We start from the raw sequence: 22095 nt of genomic DNA on the forward strand, positions 1-22095 counted from the left end.
ATCTTGCAACTGCAAAAATGCCCTAATCTTCTGTAACCTGTTTGTGCCTTACTATAAAAAGTAGGCTTGAGCTGTACTCGGGACCTCTCTCTTGCCCTCCTGACTACGCCTGTACGGAGAGAGGTCCGGGTTCGAACCTGCAATAAAGTGATCCCGGCCGCTTGGCTTTGACTTCGGTTTCTGGTGGTCGTCTTTGAGGGGGGTCTCGGAACTCAGGGCACAACAAACTTTGGTGCTGTGACTCAGATTGGGGGACCTCCCTTGGGAGACCAATCCCCTGTCCTTCTGCTCTTTGCTCTATGAGAAAGATTCACCTATGACCTCTGGCCCTCAGACTAACCAGCCCAAGGAACATCTCACCAATTTTAAATCCGGTAAGCGGCCTCTCTTTACTCTCTTCTCTGACCTCTCTCACTATCCCTCAACGTCTTTCTCCTTTCAATCTTGGTGCCATCTTTCGATCTCTCCCTTATCTTAATTTCAGTTCCTTTCCTTTTCTGGCAGAGACAAAGGAGACGCGTTTTATCCGTGGACCCAAAACTCCGGCACCGGTCACAGACTTGGGAAGACAGTCTTCCCTTCATGTCTAATCACGCAGGGATGCCTGCCGGATTATTCACCCACATTTCAGAGGTGTCTGATCACCGCAGGGACACCTGCCTTGGTCATTCACCCACATTCCCTTGGTGGCAAGTCAATTGCAGGGATGCCTGCTTTGGCTGCTCACTCAACCCCTTCTCTCTGTGTCCCTACCTCTTCTCCATTTTCCTGGGGGGCAAGCGCCTCCCATCCCTTCTCTCCATGTCTCTACCCCTTTTCCACTTTCCTGGGGGGGAAGCACCCCCCACCCCTTCTCTCTGTGTCTCTACTCTCTCTTTTCTCTGGGTTTGCCTCCTTCACTATAGGCAACCTTCCACCCTCCATTCCTCCCTCTTCTCCCTTAGCCTGCGTTCTCAAAAATTTAAAACTTCTTCAACTCTCACCTGATCTAAAATCTAAGCATCTTGTTTTCTTCTGCAACACCGCTTGACCCCAATACGAACTTGACAGTGGTTCCAAATAGCCAGAAAACGGCACTTTCGATTTTTCCATCCTACAAAATCTGGGATAATTCTTGTCATAAAACGGGCGAACGGTCTGAGGTGCCTGATGTCCAGGCATTCTTTTACAAATCAGTTTCTCCCTAGTCTCTGTTCCCAGTGCAACTCATCCCAAATCTTGCTTCTTTCCCTCCCGTCTGTCCCCTCAGTCCCAACCCCAAGCATTGCTGAGTCTTTCCAATCTTCCTTTTCTACAGACCCATCTGACCTCTCCCCTCCTCCCCAGGCTACTCCTCGCCAGGCCAAGCTAGGTCCCAATTCCTCCTCAGCCTCTGCTCCCCAACCGTATAATCCTTTTATCACCTCCCCTCCTCACACCAGGTCCAGCTTACAGTTTCATTCCGCGACTGGCCCTCCCCCACCTGCCCAGCAATTTTCTCTTAAAAAGGTGACTGGAGCTACAGGCATAATCAAGGTTAACGCTCCTTTTCCTTTATCTGACCTCTCCCAAATCAGTTAGCATTTAGGCTCTTTTTCATCAAATATAAAAACCCAGCCTAGCCCGTGGCTCATTTGGCAGCAACCCTGAGACTCTTTACAGCCCTAGATCCTGAAGGGTCAGAAGGCTGTCTTATTCTAAATATGCATTTTATCACCCAGTCAGCTCCTGACGTTAGAATAAAGCTCCAAAAATTAAATCCCAGCCCTCATATCCCACAACAGGACTTAATTAACCTCACCTTCAAGGTGTACAATAGTAGAGTAGAGGCAGCCAAGTAGCAATGTATTTCTGAGTTGCAATTCCTTGCCTCCACTATGAGACAAACTCCAGCCACATCTGCAGCACACAAGAACTCCAAACACCTGAACTGCAGCTGCCAGGGGTTCCTCAAGAACCTCCTCCCCCAGGAGCTTGCTACAAGTGCTGGAAATCTGGCCACTGGGCCAAGGAATGCCCGCAGCCAGGAATTTCTCCTAAGCCATGTTCCATCTGTGCAGGACCCCACTAGATATTGGACTGTCCAACTCGCCGGCAGCCACTCCTACAGCCCCTAAAGCTCTAGCCCAAGGCTCTCTGACTGACTCCTTCCCAGATCTGCTTGGTTTAGTGGCTGAAGACTGACGCTGCCCGGTCGCCTTGGAAGCCCCCTGGACCATCACAGACACTGAGCTTTGGGTAATTCTTACAGTGGAGGGTAAGTCTGTCCCCTTCTTAATCAATACAGAGGCTACCCACTCCACGTTACCTTCTTTCCAAGGCCTGTTTCCCTTGCCTCCATAACTGCTGTGGGTATTGACGGCCAAGCTTCAAAACTCCTTAAAACTCCCCCACTCTGGTGCCAACTTGGACAACATTCTTTCAAGCACTGTTTTATAGTTATCCCCACCTGCCCAGTTCCCTTATTAGGCAAAAACATTTTAACCAAATTATCTGCTTCCCTGACTATTCCTGGACTACAGCCACATCTCATTGCCACCCTTCTTCCCAACCCAAAGCCTCCTTTGTGTCTTCCTCTCGTATCCCCCGACCTTAACCCACAAATATGGGACATCTCTACTCCCTCCCTGGCAACCAATCACATGCCCATTACCATCCCATTAAAACCTAATCACCCTTACCCCACCCAATACCAATATCTCATCCTACAGCACACTTTAAAGGATTAAAGGCTGTTATCACTCACCTGCTACAGCATGGGCTTCTAAAACCTATAAACTCTGTTTACAATTCCCCCGTTTTACCTGTTCTAGTCCTCTTACAGGTTAGTTCAGGATCTGTGCCTTATCAACCAAATTGTTTTGTCTATCCGCCCCATGGTGCCAAACCCATATTCTCTCCTATCCTCAATATTTCCCTCCACAACTCATTATTCTGTTCTAGATAAACCTAGCTGACCCCATAAATCCTAAATCCTTTCCCCACTCCCCTCTTAATTCCTTAAAAAATAGCCCTAAAAGCTGCTCCCACGGTGGCTCTCCCTAACTCATCACTCCCTTTTCATTACATACAGCTGAAGTGCAGGGCTGTGCAGTCAGAATTCTTACACAAGGACCGGGACCATGCCCTGTAGCCTTTTTATCCAAACAACTTGACTTTACTGTTTTAGCCCAGCCCTCATGTCTGCATGTGGCGGCTGCCACTGCGTTAATACTTTTAGAGGACCTCAAAATCACAAACTATGCTCAACTAACTCTCTACAGTTCTCATAACTTCCAAAATCTATTTTCTTCCTCCCACCTGGCTCCTCCAGCTATACTCACTCTTAGTTGAGTCTCCCACAATTACCATTGTTCCTGGCCCGGACTTCAATCTGACCTTCCACATTATTTCAGATACCACACCTGATCTCCATGACTGTATCTCTCTAATCCACCTGATGTGGATTACCCCATGTCCCCATATTTCCTTCTTTCGTATTCCTCACCCTGATCACTTTTGGTTTACTGATGGCAGTTCCACCAGGCCTAATCGCCACGCACCAGCAAAGGCAGGCTATGCTATAGTATCTTCCACATCTATCATTGAGGCTACCACTCTGCCCCCCTCCACTACCTCTCAGCAAGCTGAACTCATTGCCTTAACTCAGGCCCTCATTCTTGCAAAGGGACTATGCATCAATATTTATACTGACTCTAAATATGCCTTTTATATGCTGCACCACTATGCTGTTATATGGGCAGAAAGAAATTTCCTTACTATGCAAGGGTCCTCCATCATTAAGCCTCTTTTAAAAAAAATGCTTCTCAAAGCCGCTTTACTTCCACAGGAAGTTGAAGTCATTCATTGCAAAGGCCATCAAAAGGTATCAGATCCCATTGCTCAGGACAATGCTTATGTTGATAAGGTAGCTTAAAAAAGCAGCTAGTGTTCCAACTTCTATCCCTCACAGCAGTTTTTCTCCTTCTTATCTGGCCACTCCCACCTACTCCCCCACTGAAACTTCCACTTATCAATCTCTTCCCACACTAGGCAAATGGTTCTTGGATCAAGGATCTCCTTCCAGTCTCACAGGCCCGTTCTATTCTGTCATCATTTCATAGCCTCTTCCATGTAGGTTACAAGCCGCTAGCCCACCTCTTAGAACCTCTCACTTCCTTTCCATCATGGAAATCTATCCTCAAAGAAATCACTTCTCAGTGTTCCATCTGCTGAGAAGGGCCCTACTCCTCAGGAATTTCTCAGGCCCCCTCCCTTCCCTACACATCAAGCTCGGGGATTTGCTCCTGCCCAGGACTGGCAAATTAACTTTACTCACATGCCCTTAGTCAGGAAACTAAAATACCTCTTGGCCTGGGTAGACACTGCAGTCATTTCTTCCCTTCTGTCAGACATAATTCCTCGTTTTGGCCATCCCACCTCTACACAGTCCGATAACAGACTGGCCTTTATTAGTCAAATCACCCAAGCAGTTTCTCGGGCTCTTGGTATTCAGTGGAACCTTCATACCCCTTACCGTCCTCAATCTTCAGGAAAGGTAGAACTGGCTAATGGTCTTTTAAAAACACACCTCACCAAGCTCCAGCCTCCAACTTAATAAAAGGACTCTGTCAAGAATAGAACCCAAAAACTCACCAACCAAACAAGTAATTACACAGAACCCCCTTGGATACTGTCTAATTGTACTTCCTGGGTCCTCCCAATTCTTAGTCCTTTAATACCTATTTTTTTCCTTCTTTTATTCAGACTTTGTGTCTTCCGTTTAGTTTCTCAATTCATACAAAACCACATCCAGGCCATCACCAATCATTCTATATGACAAATGCTCCTTCTAACAACCTTACCACAAAATCTTCCTTCAGCCTAATCTCTCCCACTCTAGGTTCCCAGGCTGCCCCTAATCCTGCTTGAAGCAGCCCTGAGAAACATCTCTCATTATCTCTCCATGCCACCCCCCAAAATTTTCGCCACCCTGACACTTTATCACTATTTCATTTTTTTTTGTTATTTTTCTTATTAATATAAGAAGACAGGAATGTCAGGCCTCTGAGCCCAAGCTAAGCCATCACATCCCCTGTGACCTGCACATGTACATCCAGATGGCCTGAAGTCACTGAAGATCCACAAAAAAAGTGAAAATGGTCTGTTTCTGCCTTAACTGATGACATTACCTTGTGAAATTCCTTATCCTGGCTCAAAAGCTCCCCCACTGAGCACCGTGTGACCCTCGCCCCTGCCTGCCAGAGAACAACCCCCTTTGAATGTAACTTTCCTTTACCTACCCAAATCCTATAAAATGGCCCCACCCCATCTCCCTTCACTGACTGTCTTTTTGGACTCAGCCCGCCTGCACCCAGGTGAAATAAACAGCCTTGTTGCTTTCACAAAGCCTGTTTGGTGGTTTCTTCACACAGATGCAAGTGAGTTATTTCTTCCTAAGAGAGACACTCGAGAGCTGATAGGACTGCTGGAAAAGAACCCTTAGCTACTGACAAGTGGTCACGTGAACAGTGTTTACCCACAGGGTGGGTCTTTCTCTGGCCTCCCTGAGCACCTCTCCTTCCCTACCCTGCCGCGGGAGGAGCTGCCCCTGCCACCCCACCAGGCAATGCTTTTCTCCCTTTCTCTCCTTTCTCTTCTATTTTTTCTATTACTCAGGGCAACTGTCTGCTCTTTCATCTTGCCCAGAGACCACATGTTGAAAAATGTCCTTGGGAGCTTGAACTTGTAACCACATGGCAGTTCGTTCTCTTGGTTTCTACCATCCAACAGATAGGAATTTGGGGGTTCATGTCATACTTATCCCTAAGAATTATCTTGAGCAGTTAAAAGCCTTTGCAAGCTCAGAATTGGCTGCTCTAAAATCCTTCTGGGAAGAGCAATGGAAACCGACCAATGCTGTAGCTCAATAGCTAAGGCTTCACCATTTTACAATGGTGGCCCAGGGTTCAATCCTGACTTAGGGAATGAATCCTTTCTGGTTTAAAATCTGTATAACCTTTACCACTGGTTAATTCTCTTCCTCTCCACAAACCATCTTGAAATTTCCTTTCTCTGAGCACAAAAATATTGGCTGTTTGGCATGGCTAAAGTCGGGCATTAAGAGATTTAAAAGAATTTGAGTGCTATGGTTAAAAGTCAGTTTATTCAAGCTCTAACAGCCTGGAACTCCTTGGGAAAAACAGAGGAGACATCACAGACCCCCTTTTGGAAAAACCTTTGTTTTCCTCATAAAACCCCAGGAATTAAAGTGGATAGATCCCTCTCAAAATCTAAGGCTCTGTTCTATTTTTCATTGCATTATCTGATGGTTTTGACTTGGAGGGTATTAGAAATTACTACACATTGTGAGAGAGCTTTGATGTGTGACTAGGTAGGAAATATACTTTTGGGAATAGCTAATGGCAATTATGGGGAGATGCTCAGCTCTTTGCAAGTTTAGATCAGGAAAGCATGCTCTTGGCCACCTAGAAGTTATGAAAATGTCCCCATTCCTCACTGAGAGATAAGATTCCTATGAGAAATGGGCAGATTTCCTCTTTTTGGAATACAGGATATGGTATAAAAATGAGACCCTTAATTTTGGGAAATCTGTTTTTGCCTTTCAGCTGTGCATGCTTAATAGGCCCTAGAAGCTGCATACTTTGAAGAGAAACTTATAAAGTAGCAAATGAAAAATCTTACAAGTACTGACTCTTCTTCTGTCTGTGAATTTATATGTGTTGTGTGTATGATAGGAAAGAGCTTTGATTAATAGGTTTAAAAATAATAAGAGCTTAAGTCAAATATTTTTGGCAGAAAAATAAAAAGGGTAATGCTTTTTAGTTCATGTGACTTAAGTAATCTTTGGAAAATAAAAACAGTTGCACATGCTAGGTGTGTAAAAAAAGTGAAATGTATTTTTGATAAAGGATTATAAGAAGTCATGGAAATATGGCTTTTTCTGCCTAGATTAAATTAAAGGATTGTTTAAAGTTAAATAAGATAAAGCTGAAGGTTTGAACAAGTAGTGGAAGATTTGTGAAAAATTAGTCGTGTAAAAGAAATTCTGTGTGTGAATATATTGGCTAAATTTAAAGGGGTATCATTCAATTTTTCCATAAATTGAATATTAGAATAAAAGCACAGTAGGTTTTTCTTAGAGCACAGATTGTCTGTTCTTTAATAAAAAATTTGTAAAGAATTATAAAAGGTTTATAAGGAACCTACCTTATGGTCAAACATTAAAATTCGGTAGATATGTCTATGAAGGTTTAACATTAATAGTACACTAATGTAAAAGTGAAATTTGACTTATGTAGTATAAAAGTCATACAGGAAGCATTGTCAAATATAAAATGGTGTTTGGCTATCTTTGGATTCTATTTGTATAAATATATTAATGGTATGTGTTCCAAAATTATGTGAAACTCCTATAATTCTGATAGGACTTAGTGTACATTATCAGTAATAATTGTAATTGCTATGTTAAATTAATGTGTGCCACAGAAGTAACATATTTCTTTGTCAGTTGTGTTTTTGACTGTAGCTGCCCTAAGACTTTGCCGTCCACAGACAATTGTTGTCTTCTGTTGATCCTCTTCAAAAGGTGGTTTTATAATCAACTATAGGGCTTTAACATGTATTACTGAATGCAGGTTTCTGATAACTTTGGAGACTGTGACATTAGAATAGAAGAAAATACTTTCAGGACTCTCACAGAGAGGTGAAATGTTCATGTATATCAAATGAACCAGAAGTTAACTGCATAGACTGAATTAATGGAAGATGGAAGTAATCTTTTCTGACTTTTTGCTTAAAACATTGCTGATCCTTTGTTTTGTTTTTCAGAGTCAAGGAAACTTTTCTTTTGAGCTATTAATATTTACAGCTTGTAACATTTAAGTCAAATATATTCCTGTGAAAAACTTTGGAGCACATTTGTTTCTCTCTACCTGATTTCTCTAGAATTTGAAAATTATTTGTACGTACTCTTAACTTATGGCAATATAGTAATTTGCATAAGTGCAATAAGAATCTGTTTTCTTTTGCAACAGGACACAGTTGGAGAAAGTGGTTATTTTTTACCAAGGCTTTGACTGGAATGTTGTGCTTTCTTTTAAGAAATCAAACTCAACTTGTAGAGCCAATAAAAGCTCCTTGGGAAAACTGACATCATACCTTATCTACATAGTCCCTGTACAGGGTTTCTGACCTGTGGTAAGTAAAAAATGTCACTTTCTGATAGACCCAGGAGCCCGAGTTATCTGGGGACCTCAAGAGGAGAGGAATTTACTCAACTTATTGGTATTAGAGGGTACAAACCCATGGCTGGGTTTGGCTTTGAAAAAAAAAGTCTTATCTGTGATTCCTTTTACAGAACAAAGTTTTCTCAAAGCCAATTTTAAAAGTCCATGTGAAAAATAATTTTTTTGCTACATTTTATACAAATAATCAGGCCAAGTACAATAAAGCAAATCAGTCTTACCATGATTTGTCTGTAGTAAAAATGGGAAAATGGAGAGAGAAATATTATGTTTCAAGAATAATGGTATACCTGTTCTTATATTCTAGTCTCATAAGCTGTTTTAAGCTTTTTATTCCTGCCGTTTAGACTGACCCTGCTCATTCCAACCAATGATTCCTGCAGCTCAGAAGAAACAAGACGGCTGGCTAATATAAAAATCTGGATCAGAGTTCTAATTCTGGGCACATTGGAATCAGGTACTGACCCCATATCAGCATGGTTTCAACAATTGCCAGGTTCATGGAAAGACTTCTAGTTTAGTTTGCTTGGGATAATTTTGCTTATTTTTCTTTACTGTTGTGGAATATATTGCCATCATACTCTTTGTGTAGGAATATACAAAGGATTGTGCAGGATAAGCTTACCAAATATTTTCTTGAATTAAACTCTTATTAATCTTTCAGATATCACTTTTGGTCAGAACTCAAAGTCATGAATGGCTCTCACCATATTGATGCTTTCTGACTGAACTCCTCTCTACCCTGAATACAAGAGACCCTAATAGTTCATCAGAAATATCATCACCCTTAATCAGCATGAAAAAGTTACAGAAGATGGATCTTCATCTCTCTGCAACCGTTAAGATTAAGAGTTCTCTTACAAAAGGGAGGAGGGGAATCTCAGAGGTGTTTGAACCAGAGCAACTTTATCTTGAAGAAGGACTGGGTAAAATAAGGCTGAGACTTACAGGGCTGCATTCCCAGACAGTTAGGCATTCTAGGTCACACAATGGGATAGGAAGTTGGCACAAGATACAGGCCATAGAGACCTTGCTGATCAAATAGGCTGCAATAAAAAAGCTGGCTACAACCCACCAAAACCAAGATGGCAATGTGAGTGACCTCTGGTTGTCCTCACTGCTACACTCCCACCAGTGCCATGACAGTTTACAAATGCCATGGCAACATCAGGAAGTTACCCTACATGATCTAAACAGGAGAAACTCATGAATAATCTACCCTTTGTTTAGCATATAATTAAGAAATAACCATAAAAATGAGCAACAAGTAGCCCTCAGGGCTGCCCTGCCTGTGGAGTAGCCATTCTTTATTCTTTTACTTTCTTAATAAACTTGCTTTCATTTTACTCTATGGATTGACCTCAAATTGTTTCTTGTGCAAGATCAAAGAACCCCCTCTTGGGGTCTGGGTCAGGACCCCTTTCCAGTAACGAAGTAACCATCTACTATCCAGAAATGTCCTCCTGACCCGTTGGTCACCCACTGTCCACCTAAGGGAGTGGCTAAGATTGAGTGGTCTCTAACTTCCTCCATGGCAGGAAGGAAGACAGAGGGTGTGATGTGCACCTCCTCACAATGACAAGAGGGTTCTGAGGACAGGTCCCTTAACCAGTGTTGGGGGAGAAAGAAATAGGGGTCACATAAGTCTCAGGAGTAGCACCAGCTACTCTGTGGCCAAGTTATCTCAGGATAAACAGCTTATACTCTGTCAACTTTGGCCATCTTATTGTTATTAAACTGGATCATGGAGGAATTCACTGGATCTGTTTTGCAAGTGAGTTCTATCAGTGGTTTGGAACTTTTGCTGGTATATCTAGAGCAGTGGAAAAATTTCCCCCTCACAAATTCTGTGAGAAGAAGGGGAAGAAAGGAATGAGGAGGGTAGCTGTGTGGGGCATTGCACAGCCTTAGTGAAGTGGTGGGAGCTTCCCCTGAAAAGTGAAATGAGTGACTGAGGAAAATGTCCCAATCAGTTGAGGTTTATTGAGTCAGCTTTGGGGCATGTCCCTGAAAAACCATGAGCCACAGACACATCTGTAGCTATTTTTACAAAGAGGCTTTCAAGAAGTTGGTATTTATACATTTCCTTAAAGTAGGGAGGCAGGTAGGGAGAGGGGCAGGTAGGCCACAAAGGAATGGTTTCATTCTTGTGAGACTTTAACTAGTGCCCAGTTAAGTTGACTTTCACATATGATAAGGTGAATGTTTGAAGAGAAAATGAGAGTAAAAAAAGAATCAATTATGCAGGCCTCTCTGGGTAGGTGGAGGAATGACTGATCTTGTCTTTATCCTGTATATCGGGAGATAAGCTTGGAATCAACATTATCAGTGTGGAATCAGCAGACTTCAGTTTTAGAAGCTAAGCTTAGATTGTAGACCTAAAATTCTTGTCTATGGGAGGCCAGCAAAGAATTTACTTATGAATGATCTGCAGGGGTGGTCCTTTGTAGATAACTGAGGCATGATGTATAATGCTGTAACAGCTATTCATCTGGAAGAGGGTGTTGCATGACTCAGCCTCCAGGCTTAGTTTTCCCTTTTGCATAAGGATTTTGGGGATCCTGAGAGTTTTAAATTTCCTTTCCCTTTACATCCTCGTGTGCATCTGAGAGTGAAATCTCTTCTTCTCTTCCCCTAAATTGAGTGCTATACACCCATGGGAAAAAGCATCACATATTCAAATTAAAAGCAGCTCAGAATGGGTGTCAAAGGAGACAGAAATGGGTGCATTGAGATGTTCCAGTCAACCAGAGAAGGCTCAGTGCTGGTGTGTTCCTACTGGCAGTAGCAGAAGGGAAGTGCTGTGTGACACTCCTGAAATCTAATTGCTCCAGGTGCATCGACAGACGTGCTCCATTATGCTGGTGCATTTTCTTAATGTGGGTCTTTATTTCCTCTGGGTTTTGAAATTGCCTTTTGTAAAATTTTAACCCCTTTATTTCAAGTAAGAAGTAAAAGGGCTTTGTGTTTTATCGCCTCTGGTGCATGGAGGAATTAACTCTTTGACAGAGACCTCAGGAAGGGTGGAAATCAGCAGAGAGAGAGTTAGGGGCCTGCTGCTGGGAAACTTTCTTCCTTCTCATTCTTCTCTTCAATGTTCTGCCTCTATGGCTGGAGTCCCATACTTGAGTATTAGTAATGACTGATAATATGACGAATACTGAACTAGTACTATGGATTAGTATTACTAATATTAATAACATTACTAATTACTAGGCATGCCTGGGAAGAACACAAGCCACAGACACATCATTACTACTATGAGTAGTAATTAGTAGTTACTAATAGGCATGACACCTGTTTTGAATGAGGTAGAAGAGAAGTGAAGGTCTCTAGAAAAATAAGTCTTCATTTAAAGGCATCTATAAAGATTTCTTACCAAAAACCATCAGTGGGAGCTCAAGCCAGATGTTAGTGAGCCGGTAGACCAGGAATGGCGTGATGATGCCACCAATGTCACACATTGAGGAACAGACGTGGACGCCAAGATTCCTAGAATGCAGGAAACTGATTTAACTTGTTAACTTATCACAGTGCAGTAGTTACCTCCCACCCAACCCTGAGTAAACACTTCCTCAAATCATTAAAATGTTCGAGAACTATAGTGTACACTGCTCAGGTGACAGGTGTGCACCAAAATCTCAGAAATCACCACTGAAGAACTTATTCATATAACCATATACCACCTGTTTCCCAAAAACCTATTGAAATAAAAAAACAAAACAAAAATAAAATTTTCAAGAGTTTAAAAAAATCATTCACGTTATTTTCAATGCACAATATTATATATGTGTGTGTATATACATATATATACATAATTCCATTCATATTCTGTCATTCTTGTTTTGTATAAACTTTCAGATTTTTTTAATGATGGGAGGGGCAATTGTTTCTTTTTACTTCCATCACCTGGCTTCCCTAAGTTGTTTCTATGGACCTGTTTGTGCTGTTCCACATCAATCTCCCCTGTAGCCATTGGGTAATCCCTGTCTTGCAATTCAATTTTCTGTTCTCACCATGGCCTCTGTATTTTACCCCATCCTGTAAGTGTGAGAGGTGAACTGCTGGGCCTGGCTGGACCTTTACGTGTTCTCACCTTCCCTTACACTGTGTTTTGAAGGTAAGATGTCCTTTGTCTGCACTTGTGGTGGTTCCAGCCAATAAACAAATGTCCCACCCACCCTCTTCATTCTACGGAAAATGCACTCACCTAATGAATGTGGGGTACAGCTCAGCATTTACCAGGCAGACTATCTCATAGGCCATTGTGATCCCCATTCTTCCCAAGCATGAGACAATAATTCTTAGCCATTGTAGATCTAAGAGGGAAAAGCACAGTACTTATCCATACACAGATGATTCTTCATCTTCAGACAGTGTTCCAGAGTGGGACTATAAGGAGAAATTCCCTATCCCAGAATGGGACGAGAAAAAAAAAATGACTTCTTCTACAGGCTCATGTTAATGTCAGCAGATTCTCACATTTGTCCATCTTACTCTCAGACACAATGCTAATTCTCGCTTTTTTTAAAAAGATGTTTTTCGGGAGGCTGAGGCAGGAGAATGGCGTAAACCTGGGAGGCAGAGGTTGCAGTGAGCTGAGATCCGGCCACTGCACTCCAGCCTGGGTGACACAGCGAGACTCCGTCTCAAAAAAAAAAAAAAAAAAAAAAAGGTTTTTTTTTTTAGGTTCATTGCAAAATGGAGAGGAAGGTACGGAGATTTCCCACATAACCTCTGCCCCCACACATGCATTCCACCCATCGCCACCTATCATTGACATTTTCCACAGAGTGGTATGTTCGTTACTTGATGAACCTTCAGTGGCAACGATAATCACCCCAAATCCATAGTTGGCATTAGGGTTCACTCTTGGTGGTACATTTCCTGTGGGTTTGGACAAATGCATAATGTCCTGTATCCACTATTTTAGTGTTATATGGAATAATTTCACTGCCCTAAAAATCCTCTGTGTTCTCTTAACTTTAGACCTCAGTTGCTAATGACAATGGAGTTATACCAGTTTCCAAAACTGGGCCAACTTTATAGAAGTCAAAGAAAGAGCAAAATATGGGCACATTTAAACAACTACTAATAACAAAAGGATTCAAACGAAGCTCCATATTGCTAAAAGGAATCTCTTATACAGGTGTTTGTTCCCCTTCATTGAGAAAGCATTTTAAAAGGAAAAAAAGGAACTGAATAGTTGTTTATGGATGGCATTTACTTACATTTTTCTCATTTATTCTGCAGGTGATGCAGGGAGGTCAAGAGAGTCCCCTAATCACCACCCAGGAAGTGCTGGAGTAAGACCTTGACCTGGGCCTGCTTTCCCAAGGCCTATGCTCTCTGCTCCACGTCATCTTGATGGCCTGCAGCATGGAGCTCTAGAGTCTCCCTTGTTATATCACATCAAGGAACGATTGGGTGCAATTTTTCCTAAAGGGAGGCTGGCCATATGAATTTACTTGGAAGGGTCCCAGATACTGTCCTCCAATTTGTCTTTCCAAATTGATTTGGATGACAAATTACATGGTTTTCATATCAATGGTCCGTGACACTCCCTTTCTCCAGGGTCTTGGAGATAAGACTCCAATTTGGTCTGAAACTTACCACCAGGGATAAAACCTGAGGCCAGACAGGCTGCCCCTGCAACTATATTTGATGCAGCCCAAGGGTAACGGCGGCCGATGCGATCGATGGTGAGGATGACCATGAAGGCAGCCGGGAATTCAACCAGGGCAGAGTAGAAGAATTCCAGGTAGATATTGTCCCCTGCAAGGCCCATGTGCATGATGAGGCCCTGGTAGAGCACAGAGCTTGTGAACCTGAGCAAAGAGGAGAATTCAGGTCAAGTCAAGCACCAAACACAGGGCACCAAAAAAGAGAGGCTTCTGGAAAAATGATGTGGATTATAGGTCACCTTTCCCTGTGATCATCTCCTTGCTAGTCCCCCATCCCACTGCTTTTATAATCTCTGATCCACTTCAGTGACTGGCTGGGGCTGGATGGTTTCCAAGAACCAGGAGAAGGGAAGAAATTAGAATAGTTAGAAATAATTAGAAATTACAATAATGTTTCCTGGACAAATTGAAAACCAAGAAGAATGTCTTAATGGAATTATTTATTTTATCTTTTATTTTATTTTTATTTTTGACAGAGTCACTCTGTTGCCCAGGCTGGAATGCAGTGGTACGATCTCGGCTCACTGCAAACTCTACCTTTCAGATTCAAGTTATTCCCCTGCCTCAGTCTCTCTAGTAGTTGGGATTACCGATGTGAACCACCTGCTAATTTTTGTATTTTTAGCAGACATGGGGTTTCACTATGTTAGCCAGGCTGATCTTAAACTCCTGGCTTCATGTGATCTGCCTGCCTCGGCCTCCCAAAGTGCTGGGATTACAGGTGTGAGCCACTGTGCCTGGCCAATGGAATGATTTATTTAGTAAAACTATATCAAGTTATTAGTGGTTGTGAATTATTTCTGTCTTTGGGGTACTCTAGTGCAGGTGGGATCAAAAGAACTGACTACTTAATTCAAATTTTAGGAAACCAGAAGACCAAGTGAGTCCAGCTTCCCTTCTTGATGACTTCTCTTCTGGCCTGACACAAACAACATTTGGACAATGTTTCTAGTTTATTAACTAAAAATGGTCTTTATGTATAATGGAAAATATGAGGATAATCAACAAAAGTCACGATTACTCAGAAAAGGAAAGAAGGATAATGAGGCCGAATTTCAAAGCTGCTTCTCCTGTGCACTATTGCAAAGGTTGCTAAATGAATTCCTGATGAGCTTTGTTTTTGTCAGTGATTGTAAATCTCCATTTGCCTGGGAGATCCAATGTGCCCCGAAAAGATGCATTCCCCACTAGAGAAAGCATGGCTCAAAGCTCTGAGAGCAGCCTGTAGATAGCAAACACAATAAAGATCAAGTCACTGGGCTGTGAAGCCACTGGAATTACTCTTGGGAATTATTATTGTTCAGAAATTTATTTTTTCTCTAGGTAGAAAAGAAAAAAGGAAAGAAAAGGCAATCCCATCCACACTTTTTTTTTTTTTTTGCCAGCTCTGTACTACAATAGAGATCTACATTCATCATCAATTAAGTTATACCAATAGTTCTCTATTTGGGCTATGCATTAGAATCACCTGGAGTATTAAAAAACTGGTTCCCAAGCCCTATCCTAGAACAATTAAATCAGCATTTCTGGGGGTTTTAGCTTTGGTACTTTGTAAGCTCCCAGGTGATTCCAGCGTGAAGCTGAGGTTGCCATTGCTTTGATCTGTGCTTGAGGACTACGCCGATCTTAATATTTGCCCGAGAAAAACATGGTCAGGAAAACCTACCAGACACAAGCCACATTTCTGCCCACCGTCGGCGTTAATACTGGGATGAAGTCATGTTTTCTTTCCTTCCTTAATATGAAGGATTGTGATTAAAAGAATTTGGAGGCATTTCAAAGTGAAAAATATTCCTTACCAGTTGTACATCAATATCAAAGTATGTTTTCTTATCTGAGGAGTTCTGACCAAGTCAAGAAATGAAGGGTTCAATTTCTTGCCAGTTTCCTCTTCAAGTCTCAGGCGCTAAGAAAAGGAATAGAAAGGATGGCTTTGTATATCTAATGCTAGTGTCCCTGGGTCACATAGGGAATAACAATAATTCCTTACCCATCCTGAGCACCCATCTCATGCCCAGCACTAGAGCAAGCACTCTCCATACTGTGTCTCATCTCATCTTTCTTTCTTTTTTTTTTTTTTTTTTGAGACGGAGCCTCTTGCCCGGGCTGGAATGCAGTGGTGCAATCTCGGCTCACTGCAACCTCCACCTCCTGGGTTCAAGCAATACTCTGCCTCAGCCTCCCAAGTAGCTGGGATTACACGAATGCACCACAATGTCCAGCTATTTCTTTTTTTTTTTCCCGAGACAGAGTCTTGCTCTGTTGCCCAGGCTGGAGTGCAGTGGTGTGATCTCGGCTCACTGCAAACTCCGCCTCCTGGGTTCAAGCAATTCCTCTGCCTCACCCTCCTGAGTAGCTGGGATTACAGGCACCTGCCACCATGCCCAGCTAATTTTTGTGTTTTTAGTAGAGACGGGGTTTCACCATGTTGGCCTGGCTGGTCTCGAACTCCTGACCTAGTGATCCGCCCACCTCGGCCCCTCAAAGTGCTGGGATTACAGGCATAAGCCACTGCGCCCGACCAATTATTGTATGTTTAGTAGAGATGGGGTTTCCCCATGTTGGCCAGGCTGGTCTTGCGCTCCCAACCTCAGGTGATCTACTTATCTCCACCTCCCAAACTGATGGCATTACAGGCATGAGCCATCACACCTGGCCTATTTTCTAATAAGCTTAATCTTCTCTTTTCTACCCACTGTGGAATGAAAAGGTTTGAGGTCAACGTGGTGAGATCTACTAAAGGCAAACAATAAACACAGGTAATGAACCCCTCCGTAACTGGATTCTATTTAAAAAGGCAGGGGATTGCTTAAAAGCTTTTGAGCCTAGTGTGATGGCTCATGCATGTAATCCCAGCATTTTGGGAGGCCGAGGTGGGTGGATCACCTGAGGTCAGGAGTTCGAGACCAGTCTAGCCAACATGGCGAAACTCTGTCTCTACCAAAATTACAAAAATTAGCTTGGCGTGGTGGCGCTCATCTGTAATTCTGGGTACTAGGGAGGCTGAGGCAGAAGAATCACTTGAACCTGGGAAGTGGAGGTTGCAGTGAGCCGAGATTGTGCCACGGCACTCCAGCCTGGGCGACAGAGCAAGACTCCATCTCAAAAACCAAAAAAAAAGCTTTTTGACAATTTCTATCCAAAGTGTTTAAAATTCTAAGAGATCCTGTGTGTTTAAAGAACTGCTTTACTGATCTAAGAATCTGACCTGAGGATGGTGAATATGCAGATGAGGGGGGTGCTGGGCCCCTGGGCATAGGAAACTGGCGAAGGTGTAAGTTGCACAAGACAGAAGCTCCTCAGCTGACCTTTAAATGATTTCTGGTTCTGTTTTAGTTTGATGTTTTCCACCTGTTTGAAATATTCTCCCACGGAACCACAAATCCTAGTACACAAAATTCTCTGTTGCATTCCGCTACAGGTAGACCACAATGCAAGGGGGTGGGCGCTTCCATGGTTCCCCACTGAGATCACTGGCGTGCATGAATCTTACCAGAGCCTCCCTTTTCTCCGTCCCCTGATTTGGTACTTAAGGCCCTGGCTCACCTGAAGGGAGGCAGGTAGAGATTTTCCATTTTTCTTTGCGATGTGCTTAAAGATTCTCATGGCTTCAGCATTCTTATTCTGGGAGATCAGCCACCTGGGAGACTCAGGTATGCACCTAGGGTACAAGGTGAGCAGAGGGCAAATCTTACTGAATCCACCTTACCCCATCCCCCATTTTTTAATAAGCAGATTTCTCTGAGGATGTTAATACAGTTGGATCTCCAAAGAAAATAATACTCGTGTAGGGGGATATGTGATTCTTTCTTCCCTCAAATGCCAAATCCCTCCTCAGGGATTTCTAAGCAGAAACACAGGAAGCAAGCTGCAAAGCAGGGTGCAGCTGAACATCCAGCTCCTGTTGCAAGGAGGAGAGGCAGGTCCCTCAGGGTGGTCCTGAGCTTTGCAAAGGCCTGAGAACTGGCAGAGGGATCAAGGACTAGATGCTGGAGTATGCAAACCATTGTGGGGGTGGGGAGCAAGTATGTATATGTGTTATCCTCAATTTCCCAAAGGAATGAGATAAACGTTTGAGGTCAGATGGTGAGATAATTGAAAAGCCAGACTTCATAGTTTGAGCTTGATGTAGCAGGGCTCGGGCAGCTCTTGCAGGTTTTTGAGCAAGACTAGAACCATTGACCTTGTGTCTGGAGGGAACTCTGAGCAGCTGAGTTCAGGGTGAATGAGTTCAGGGTGGAGGTTCAGGGGGAGGAGAAACTGGAGAAAGGAGGTGATAGGGCCACTGTTGTGGCAGTTATGGTGTAAATGTAGGAAGGCCTCAGTTGGGATCACCACTCTGGGAGAGAAGCTGCTCTGAGAGGCAGGGCTTAAAAGGAATTTGGAATGGATGTTTTTGTGGAAGTGTAATGGAGAGAGCAGGAAGGGTCACTCTCAGGGTGTAATGGACTGAATGTCTGTGTCCCCGCTGAAGTTCATACACTAATGCCCTCACACACAGTGTGCAATCTGGAGTTGGGCCTTTGGGAGGTAATTAAGTTTAGCTGAGGTCTGGAGGGTGGGGCCCCCAGATGTCCTTATAAGAAGAAGAAGAGAGACTAGACTGTTATTTTTTCTCCACCATATGAGGGCCCACAAGTGGGATGTCTGCAAGCCAGGAAGTGGGCTCCCATTAGGAACAAATCTGCCAGCACCTGGATCTTAGACTTCCCAGCCTCCAGAACTATGGGAAATACGTTTTTAAATACCCTGTCCATGGCATTGTGTCACTGCAGTCTGAGCTGGTAAGACAGAGAGTTTTATTGGCTTTTGGATAAGAAACAGGCTTCCTGGAAAGAGTTGAGATGTTTAATTCTTAAGCAAGACAGCCATGGGAAGAACAAGTAGGTAAATCCAGGAGGAACTAAATAAATGGGTTGTGGCATGGGAGAGAGATTTGGTCTGATAATCCAGTATCTCCTTTGCTTTATTTCACATAATCTCACGTTAGGGGTTTCTAATAGTTTCTGGTATTTCCCATGTGTTTCCCTTGGGCAGAGATGACAAATATATTTTACTTGCCTTGGTAACTCTGATTGATTGGTATGGTCTGTCTGGAGTGTCGTGTTGGCCTTATCTGGGATGAAGAACACTGTGATTCACTGGGGATGTCTGCCTTGAGCATGAGTGTTGGGAAATGGTGACACAAGTGCCACGCTCTGCTTTCTCCACCCTTAAGTTTCCTCTGAGGAGGGAGAGAATAGTACTAGTGATATTTTCAGTCTCTTCAAAGGGCCTACTGCCCAAATTGTACCACAGCTGCCAGAAGCTAATTTAAACACCAGATAAATCATGTGGAAATGTAAGATCCAGGTCATAAAAACTTTAAGCACAGAGAGAAAGGACATTTGAGAGGGAGAGACTGGTGAAGCTTGTGATTTTTATTCCTGAAACATGGAATTGGGCTCTTTGTGAAATGGGTCTGGAGAGTGAAAGCAATCTCAGAATCAGAAAGACAGTGTGCACTAAGGAAGGTAGCCTTTTTAGCAAAATAAAATACTTTGATTTCTTTCCTTTTTATTCCAAATGGACTTACCAGTAATAGAGCAAGAAGCAGAAGTTGGGCAGAGTAACTGTGAACTGCAACCACCTCCAGTGAGGAAGTGCATAAGCCACCCCAGCTAGCACCAGGAGCCCAACTGTAAAGGCAACTTGGTAAAAAATCCCCACTGTTCTCCGATAGTTCCGCCCAACAAATTCTGTAACTGCAGAGATAATTCAAATGGTTAGTGTAATGCAATACAATAACGAGTTGGCTGTCCAGCTATCAGGAAACTAGAACGCCAACCTCAAAAATATAGACAAATTTGAGAATATTCTATACAACTCTCTGAATATTTTTAAGTGTTTTTTGGTTTTTATTTTGTTATAACTATTGCTACTTTACTAATTAATAAATCTAACAGTCCCATTGGAGATGGGATGAAAGGCCTGCCAACATAAGCAAACACATTTGATTTATAATTTCCATGATGCAATTGTATTTCAGATACATGCAAGATTTTGACCTAGAGTAGTAACTCAAGACCTGAACAAATGAATCAAACATTAAATTTAGACTGTTGATGATTTTTATGTAAATGAACGCCTGAGTATAACTTGTTCTCTTACATGGGTTTAACATTTATCTTGCAAGTCCTATTTGTTTATTTGCATAAATGGCTTGGTAACTTAGCAGAAGGCTGGAATCAGCTAGTGCTGGGTTGCAGGAACTGGTTTTACATGCTAGGGAATTTTACAAGCTGGTGGTTCAACCCACTGGTATCAGCCATAGTGAGAATATTGCTATAAAGATGCTATGCTGTTAGATGTCAAATATTCTCTTATAGTATATGGAACTTAACTGTAACTCTGGCTACTAAGGAATAGGATGTAAGTTATATTCCTGGTCCTAAAAATGGCTGGCTGAGTAACCCGGGTTGACTACGGTACTTGTGATTTCAGTTTCCTTGTGTGTAAGTTGAGGATAATTGTAGTTTACTAGAATAGATTTTTGCAAAGTATTAAAGTCCTTTATAAATTGACTACATCTCTCATCATTGAATCTTATTTATGAATAGGTCTGATAGGATGGATTTTCTTTCTACCCAATACTCCAGGGTACAGAAAACAAAAATTCCAAAAAAGTTATATAAGAATCTGGGTGTCATTATGTTTACCCTTGTTTCGGCCTTCATTTTTCTCTTTATAAGGAAGAATATTGAATGAGTTGATATGCTTTTAGAAATTATTTTGATATAGAAATAAAAAAAAACCTCTCAATATTGTCTTGAAGCTGTGTCCCTTTTTCTGCAGGCCACCCCCCCGCCCCCCGCCCCACCTGACTCTGTTTTGGCAGCAAGGTGGCTTTGTTCTCACAGCTGCAAGCACAAACATTCTTACTCAGGATGAAGCCTATTAACCAGCCTGCTTTGCTGACCAGTCCTTGGATTAAGCGAAAAATTAACATCCATGTATATGTTGGAGAAATGGCCATGAGAACTCCAGATGCAGCATTTATGAGGATTGTAGTTAGGAGGCAGAGCTTACGGCCAAACCTACAGGAAGAAAAACAAAGAGAGGGAATCAAATTAATTTTGATTTGTGAAGATTATAGAAAATGCATGTAAGTTATGGAAATCTAAACAAAATCAGAAGTTAACTTTAAATTTTGTAAATTCAGGAGGCACAGACTGATAGCCACAAAGGGAATCTGTGACTCCAGGTCCATGTAGCATGTTTCATCAGCACACTATGTGTAAGTTTTCAGCAGGATAAGCCCCATTCAGCCCAGGGTTCAAGTACTTTCTCAGTCTCACACTGTGGCAGGTATTCAGGGAAAGAGTAATTCTTCCAGGCCATCCTGTGCTGAATACCCTGTAGTCCTATCTAGGTCTTACATCGTCATGTGAGCTGCGGCCTTTACACTAACAGTTTCAACCAATTATCCACCCAAGAATGTTTTCCCTTTGAAAACAAAATTCAGTGTTCAGTATTTACCCCCTTTCTTTTTCAACACTGCTTTTAGGCTTTGTGAAAATTGTCTTTGGTGCCACACATGTTACTATCCTATGACGGCCTCTGTTTGGAGCACGCTGGGAAGACAGGTTCCACACATCAGATTTGGGAGACTTAGGTTTCTTCAGTTTAGGGATTTGGAAAGTTGTCCCAGTACATAGAATAGAGGAAAACAATTGGCAACCTGGGTTTAATCATGACCTTCCTACTTACTATGATGTTGGGCAACCTATTCAACCATATTCAATGTCTTCATCTGAAAAAGACCCATCTGACCCAGCTGAAAAGAGGATTGAGTGAGATGTTACAGGTAAGGAGCTTGGCACACAGCCTGCCTCTGACCCCTTCCTTCCTTTCTTCCTTCTGTTTGCAAAGCTGGCTCGGCTCAGAAAGTTGACTTGGGGCCCAGTACTGTTATTTTCACCATGTCCTAGTTTTCTTGTAAAAGACACCCTAATCCACTTAGTGGATATTTAAAAAAATTCTTCATAGAAAACAATGTTTATTTAATCTTTGTTTTTCCACTTCAATTGGAAGGACAGCTTTTTGTTATTAGGATTGCTCATTTTAATGGTGGATAAACATTGTTTAATGGATGCCTTTCTTATTATGCAACTATATTCTAGTGAAGGTGTCAAATACTAACCATT

The 22095-nt window shown here is 42.4% G+C and overlaps 1 protein-coding gene and 1 long non-coding RNA gene across 5 annotated transcripts in view; one reads left to right on the forward strand and one right to left on the reverse strand.

Annotated features, from left to right (window-relative positions):
• The window catches only part of SLC22A2 (solute carrier family 22 member 2), a 44541-nt gene that overhangs the window by 15136 nt on the left and 7310 nt on the right, over nt 1-22095 (reverse strand). Inside the window, exons 3-9 of the mRNA XM_023219082.2 lie at nt 20831-20985; nt 19485-19653; nt 17456-17570; nt 15709-15815; nt 13839-14053; nt 12436-12544; nt 11605-11717 (exon numbers count right to left, since the gene is read on the reverse strand). Coding sequence (XP_023074850.1) covers nt 11605-11717; nt 12436-12544; nt 13839-14053; nt 15709-15815; nt 17456-17570; nt 19485-19653; nt 20831-20985 — 983 coding nt within the window. The remainder of the gene's footprint in view (nt 1-11604; nt 11718-12435; nt 12545-13838; nt 14054-15708; nt 15816-17455; nt 17571-19484; nt 19654-20830; nt 20986-22095) is intronic.
• LOC111547343 lies at nt 100-15259 on the forward strand. 4 transcript variants are annotated; one of them, XR_002733097.1, is made up of 7 exons: nt 100-374; nt 2040-2236; nt 8016-8178; nt 8573-8682; nt 13215-13374; nt 13479-13986; nt 14774-15259. It is a non-coding gene; the product is annotated as an uncharacterized LOC111547343 (long non-coding RNA). The 4 variants fall into 4 exon arrangements; XR_002733095.1 differs by lacking the exon at nt 13215-13374; XR_002733098.1 differs by lacking the exon at nt 13215-13374 and having other exon boundaries at nt 13479-13927.

Source organism: Piliocolobus tephrosceles, chromosome 5, assembly GCF_002776525.5.
Source record: "Piliocolobus tephrosceles isolate RC106 chromosome 5, ASM277652v3, whole genome shotgun sequence".
NCBI lineage: Eukaryota > Metazoa > Chordata > Mammalia > Primates > Cercopithecidae > Piliocolobus > Piliocolobus tephrosceles.